The 7351-nt window shown below is 67.6% G+C and overlaps 1 protein-coding gene across 1 annotated transcript in view; it reads right to left on the minus strand.

Moving 5' to 3' along the window:
• Positions 1-3419: 3419 nt before the first annotated feature.
• The window catches only part of LRRC4B (leucine rich repeat containing 4B), a 10253-nt gene continuing 6321 nt past the window's right edge, over positions 3420-7351 (minus strand). The window contains 3 exon segments of the mRNA XM_074567534.1: positions 3420-3789; positions 3792-4465; positions 4468-5546. Of these exon segments, the coding sequence (XP_074423635.1) occupies positions 3487-3789; positions 3792-4465; positions 4468-5506 (2016 nt within the window). The 5' untranslated portion in view covers positions 5507-5546 and the 3' untranslated portion in view covers positions 3420-3486.

Below are 7351 nucleotides of genomic sequence, written 5' to 3' on the forward strand. Positions count from 1 at the left end.
CAACATCATGCACATGCCAAGCCAACACCAAGCCCACACCACACACATGCCAAGCCAAAGCCAAGGGACACGCCAAGCCCACGCCACGCACACACCACGCACACACCTAGCCAACACCAAGACCATGCCACACACATGCCAAGCACACGTCAAGCACACACCAAGCCCACGCCAAGCCCATGCCATGCACATGCCAAGGACACACCAAGCCAACAGAAAGCCTATGCCAAGCCCACGCCAAGCAAACACCACACACACGCCAAGCACACGCCACACACACGCCACACACACACCAAGCCCATGCCACGCACACGCCAAGCCAACACCATGCATATGCCACGCACACGCCAAGCCCATGCCAAGCCAAAGCCAAGGACACGCCAAGCCAACAGAAAGCCTATGCCAAGCCCACGCCAAGCCAACACCACGCACACGCCAAGCACACGCCACACACATGCCACGCACACACCAAGCCCATGCCACGCACACGCCAAGGACACACCAAGCCAACACCATGCACATGCCAAGCACACGCCACACACACGCCAAGCCAACATCACGCACATGCCAAGCCCACACCACGCACACGCCAAGCCAACAGAAAGCCTATGCCGAGCACACACCACGCGAACACCACGCACACACCAAGCACACACCACGCACACGCCAAGCACACGCCAAGCCAGCACCAAGCCCATGCCACGCACACGCCAAGGACACACCAAGCCCATGCCACGCACACACCATGCACATGCCAAGCACACGCCACACACATGCCAAGCCAACACCACGCACATGCCAAGCACACATCAAGCACACGCCAAGCCAACACCAAGCCCATGCCATGCACACGCCAAGGACACGCCAAGCCAACAGAAATCCTATGCCAAGCCCACGCCAAGCCAACACCACGCACATGCCAAGCACACGCCACGCACACGCCAAGCACACACCACGCACACGCCAAGCACACGCCACGCACATGCCAAGCACACGCCACACACACGCCAAGCCAACACAAAGGCCATGCCATGCACACGCCAAGGACACGCCAAGCCAACAGAAAGCCTATGCCAAGCCCACGCCAAGCCAACACCACGCACACGCCAAGCACACGCCACACACACGCCAAGCCAACACCAAGCCCATGCCAAGCCCACACCACGCACACACCAAGCACACGCCAAGCACATGCCAAGCCAAAGCCAAGGCCACGCCAAGTGAACACCACACACACGCCAAGGCCACGCCACGCACACGCCACGCACACGCCAAGCCCCCCCTTCCCCCCCCCCCCGCCCCCCCCGCAGCAGCGCGGCGCCGGCGGCGGTTGGAAAGACCGTGATGGATTTTTATTAAAATAGGAAAGTGTCGGCCGCGGCGAATTAAAAAATCCCCCCACGGGCCTAGAAAAGCCCCCGGGACCCCCCCTGGGACCCCCCCCCCCCCGGCCCCCAGCCCCGACCTCCACCCCCCCCCACCCACCCCCCCCGCCGCCCCCCTCCTTGGACCCCCCCGAAGCCGGGGCGGGGGGAGGGGGGGGAAGGGGCTGGGGCGGGGGAGGGGCGGCGGGGGGGGGGGTCACAAAGCAAGCGAGAGCGTGGGGGCCGGGGGGGGAGGGGGGGGGAGGACATCGCACGAGGCCGTCGCACGAGGGCACACGTCGCACGAGGCCGTGACGCGAGGGTCGTGTGTCGTCCGTCCACACCCCCCCGCCCCCGGCAACGCACGAGGCTCTTGCACGCGGTCCCGCGTCGCACGCGTCCGTCGCACGTGGAGTCTGTCGCACGAGGGCCCGGCGGGGGCGCGAGGCCACCCCCCGTCGCACGAGGCCACGCCGTCGCACAAGTCCGTGGCAGGGGGCCCCCCGCGGTGGCCGGAGCCCTTCGCGTTGCACGAGGGCCGTCGCACGAGGCCACGGCGTCTGCGTCTCTCGCACGTTCTCCTCGTGACGCTCCGGAGCGGGAGGGGGGGGGGGAGTATGGGGAAGGGGGGGGAGTGTGTGTTGGGGGGGGGGGGGCGCGATGGTGAGCTGCGTGGCCGTCGCACGAGGCCCCATGTTGCACGAGGCTGTTGTTGCACAAGGCCACTGTCACACGAGGCCTCGTGTCGCACAAGGACGGAGCGCGGCCCAGGGGCGCCCCCCCCCCCCCCCCCAATCTGCCTCTCTCCTCGGGGGGGGGCGCCTCGCACGAGGCCAATGTGTCGCACGAGGGCCGGGCGTTGCACGGGGGCCGGCGCTGCGTGAGGTCGCGCGTCGCGCCGGGACACGCCTTCGCACGAGGCCGCCTTCGCACGACGAGCCCCCGGGGCGTTGCACGAGGGCTCCGCCACACACCACCGCACGCCGCCGTCCGTCGCACAAGAGCGTGCGTCGCACCTGGTCCTTCGTTGCTCAACCCCGTGCATCGCACGAGTCCTTCATCGCACAACTGCCCTTCGTCGCACGAGGCTGTGCTTTACCACAAAGCACCGTGCGTCGCACCAGAGCGCGCGTCACGCAAGCGACCCCCCCGTCGCACAAGCCCCTCGTCGCACAAGGCCGTGCGTTGCACGACCCCCCCCCCCGCCCCCCGTGCATCGCCCAAGTCCCTCTTCGCACGACCCCCGTGCGTCACACGAGTCCTTCATCGCCTCCCCCCAGTGCATTGCACGAGTCCCTCGTTGCTCAACGCTGGGCATCACACCCCCCCCTCCCCCCCCCCCGTGCATGGCACGAGTCCCTTGTTGCACGCCCCCCCCCCCCCATGCATCACACCCCCTTGTGCGTCGCACGAGTCCCTCATCGCACAACGCCGGGGCGCCGCACGACCCCCGTGCATTGCCCAAGTCCTTCATCGCGCACACGCCCCCCCCCCCCACCGTGCATCGCACGAGTCCTTCATCGCACGAGTCCTTCATCGCACGCCCCCCCCGTGCGTGGCACGAGTCCTCCGTTGCACAAGTCCATCACACGCGCCCCCCCCTCCTCCCCGTGCATCGCACGAGTCCTTCATGGCATGAGTCCATCGCATCCTTCCCCCTCCCCGTGCGTCGCACGAGTCCTCCAGCGCACAAGTCCTTTGTCGCACGAGTCCTCCGTCGCACGAGTCCTTCATCGCACCGGTCCTTCATCACACGCCCCCCCCGTGCGTCGCACGACTCCTCCGTCGCGCGACTCCTCCGTCGCACGTCCCCCCGTGCGTCGCACCAGTCCTCCGTCGCACGCCCCTCCCCGTGCATCGCACGAGTCCCTCGGCAGCAACTCCCCCCCCCTCCCCCCCCCACCCAAACCCTCCCCTTCCCAGCGTGGGGGGGGGGGGGTGGGGGGAGGGGTTCCCATCACCTTGGGGGTGGGCGGGGGGGGGTTTGGAGAGGGGGGAGGGGGGGGCGTCCCCATCATCCCGGGGGGCGGGTGGTGGCAGGGGGGGGTGGGGGGGTGGGTGGGTGTGTCCCCCGTCGTCCCCCCCACCCCGTCCCGTCCCCGTCCCCCCCCCGCCCCCCGCCTCAGATCTGGGTCTCCTGCACGTTCTCCTTGGAGGGGCTCTTGAAGAGCAGGGGTTCGTGCACGGAGTTGAGCAGGGGGTTCTTGCCGCAGCCCAGGGCCCCCCCCCCGCCCCCGCTGCTGTTGCCGTAATGGGCGGCGAAGGCGGCGTAACGGTCGAGGTGGTCGCGCTCCAACGCCGGCAAGGCCAAGCGATTGTCCCCGGGGCCGCCCCCCCCGCCGCCGCCGCCGCCGCCGCCGCCCCCCCCTCCACCTCCCGCCAGCTCGTCCTCCACGTTGACGATCTCCACGGCGCGCGCCGGCCCCCCCGGTGCTTGTGGCGCTGGTGCTGCTTGCGGAGCTTGTAGAAGGCCACCAGCATGACGGCCGCCATGAAGGTGATGGCCACGAAGCAGCCGATGATGATCTTGGTGGTCTTCAAGACGTCGTCCAGATCCTGCAAACCTCCGCCGGCCCCCGCCGCCGCCACCGCCGTGATGGGGACGGTGAAGGGTTTGCCGGTGGCGCGGGTGGCCGGGGCTGCCGTGGAACCGCCGGCCGCTTCCCAACCGGCGGTGGGGGCCGGGGCGGTTTGCGGGGCCGGTTCCTCGCCGCCAGCGTCGGTGGTTTCCACCGTGACGGTGGTGAAATAGGTGTAACCGGTGGCGGCGGCGGCGGCGGCGGCGGCGGCGGCGGCATCGGCGGCCGAGACGTTGAGGGTGGCGGAGGCGGTGGTGTTGCCGGCGGCGTTGGTCACCATGCAGGTGTATTGGCCCGTGTCCTGCACGGTGACGTTGGTGAAGTTGAGGGTGCCGTCGTGCAGGACGGAGATCCGCACCCGGTAGGAGCCGTGGGTCATCAAGGTCCCGTTGGGCGTCAACCAGTTGACGGAGGTCATGGCGGTGCCGGTGCGGCACTTGAGCTCGGCCGCCATGCCTTCGGTGACGTTGAGGTCGGCCGGGGGTTCCACAATGACGGGGGCGTAGCAGGTGAAATGTCCGGTTCCAGCTCCCCCAGGTACCGTCCCCTCAACGCCGGCGGCGCGTGGCACCGGGCGCAGCAACTGGTGTTACTGGGCACCGTCTCCCTCAACCACCAGCTCAACCACAAGACGTCGCAGTCGCAACGCCAGGGGTTGTGGTGCAGGTGGACCCGCTCCAGGCGGTGCAAGGGGGCGAAAAGGTCGTGGGGCAGCGAGGCCAGCTCGTTGTGGGCCAGGTTCAGCTCTTCCAACGCTTTGAGGTCGTCGAAGGCGTTGCGTTCCACCGCCGCCACCCGGGCGTGCATCAACCACAGCTTCCTCAAGCTGCCCAAACCTTGGAAAGAACCGGGACGGACGCGCCCCAACCGATTGCCCGAAAGCTCCAGTTCCTCCAACCTCACCAGCGCCGTCAAGTTGGGGATCTCCTTGAGGTTACACATCCCCAGGTTCAAGTAGCGCAGGTTGACCAAGCCTTCGAAGGCGGCTTCCGAGATGTACTCCAAACGCTTGAGCTCGCCCAGGTCCAGGCGCCGCAGGGAAGGGACGCGGTTGAAGGCGTAGGAGGGGATGCTCTCGATGGGGTTGTTGCGCAGCCAGAGCTCCCGCAGCTTGGAGAGGTACTCGAAGGCCTGGGTGGGGACGGTGGTCAAGCGGTTGTCGAAAAGCTCCAAGGTGTTGAGGTTGGGGAGGCCGTTGAAGGCCCCCACCTCCACCTTCCGCACCAGGTTGCGGCTCAGCTGGAGGATCTCCAGGTGCCGCAGGTGCTTGAAGGTGTCGGTGCGGATGACCTGGATGTGGTTCTCCTGCAGGTTCAGGTACCGCGTGTTGACCGAGATGCTGGTGGGCACCTCCAGCAGCTCCCGCCGGGTGCAGATGACCCGACTGGCCTGATTGCTGCAAGAACAAGCCGCCGGGCAAGAGGTGGGAGCCGCCGCCGGGGCCGCCGGGGCCACCAGGGCCACCAGGGCCACCACCAGCAGGAGCAGCGGCGGTGACGGCGGTGACGGCGGCGAGGACGACAGCGGCGGCGGCCGCATCCTACGGGACGGCGGGGCCGCCATGGCCAAGGGGCATCGTCCGGCTTCAGGGCCCCGGGTGGTGCTGTGGGGAGAGGGGAGAGGGGCGTCGGTTGGTTGGGGGGCAGAGGGGACGGGGGGCAGCGGGTGTGGGGGGGGCGGGGGGGGTAAGGGGGGGGGTCGGGGCGACGGGCACCGCGCCGGGGCAGCGCAAGGCCCGGGGCACGGGGACGGTCGGTGCAACGCACCAGGGACGGGCAGCTCAGGGCGATGTTCACCATCAACAGGGTGGAGAAATGCCTCGTGCACGAGCGCGATCGGTGCAACGCACCAGGGACGGGGCAGCTCAGGGCGATGTTCACCATCACCGGGGCGGTGAAACGCCTCGTGCACGAGCGCGATCGGTGCAACGCACGAGGGACGGGCAGCTTGGGGTCATGTTCACCATGAAGAGGCGGGAAAATGCCTCGTGCACAAGTGTGATCGGTGCAACGCACCAGGGACGGGCAGCTCAGGGCGATGTTCACCATCAATAGGGTGGAGAAACGCCTCGTGCACGAGCACGATCGGTGCAACGCACCAGGGACGGGGCAGCTCGGGGCGATGGTCACCATCACCGGGGCAGAGAAACACCTCGTGCACGAGCGCGATCGGTGCAACGCACGAGGGACGGGGCAGCTTGGGGTCATGTTCACCATGAAGAGGCGGGAAAATGCCTCGTGCACGAGCGCGATCGGTGCAACGCACCAGGGACGGGCAGCTCAGGGCGATGTTCACCATCAATAGGGTGGAGAAATGCCTCGTGCACGAGCACGATCGGTGCAACGCACCAGGGACGGGCAGCTCGGGGTCATGTTCACCATGAAGAGGCGGGAAAATGCCTCGTGCACGAGCGCGATTGGTGCAACGCACCAGGGACGGGGCAGCTCGGGGCGATGGTCACCATCACCGGGGCGGAGAAACACCTCGTGCACGAGGACGGTCGGTGCAACGCACCAGGGACGGGGCAGCTCGGGGTCATGTTCACCATGAAGAGGTGGAAAAATGCCTCGTGCACGAGCGTCATCGGTGCAACGCACCAGGGACGGGGCAGCTCGGGGCGATGTTCACCATCACCGGGGCGGTGAAACGCCTCGTGCACGAGGACGGTCGGTGCAACGCAGCGTGCAAGGGCAGCACCCGTGCACCAGCACGGCCGTGCGACGTGCAGGGGCCCAGCGATGCCTCGTGCACACGCGTGGTCACGGCCACGCACGGGGGGGTGTCCCTCCCGCCTCGGAGCGTCCTTGCACACGCGTGTGCATCCCTGCAAACGGCCCCTTGCACGCACACGCACGACCTCACGTGCATCCCCCCCGACACACGTGCACGCCCCTCCCCGTGCGAAGCACACGCGTGGGCAACCTCATCCCTGCACACATCCATGTGCACGCACACGTGTGTGCAGCCCTGTCCCCCTCACACCTCCCCGTGCACGCACACGCGCTTGCAAACGTGTCCCTGCACACCTCCCCGTGCATGCACACTAGTGTGCAAAGGCAGCTCTGCACACGCGTGTGCAAGCCTGTCACCTCACGTATCCTGGTGCATGCACACGCGTGTGCAAACGTGTCCCTGCAAATGCGTGTGCAAGCCTGTCACCTCACGTCTCCAGGTGCACGCACACGCGTGTGCAAACGTGTCCCTGCACACCTCACCGTGCATGCACACGCGTGTGCAAACGCAGCTCTGCACACGCGTGTGCAACCCTGACACCTCACATCTCCAGGTGCATGCACACGCGTGTACAAATGTGTCCCTGCACGCAGCCACGTCCATGCAACACGCGTGTGCAAACGAGTCCCTGCACACGCGTGTGCAACCCTGTCACCTCACGTCTCCAGGTGCACG

The sequence above is a fragment of the Larus michahellis genome, chromosome 28 (assembly GCF_964199755.1).
Source record: "Larus michahellis chromosome 28, bLarMic1.1, whole genome shotgun sequence".
NCBI lineage: Eukaryota > Metazoa > Chordata > Aves > Charadriiformes > Laridae > Larus > Larus michahellis.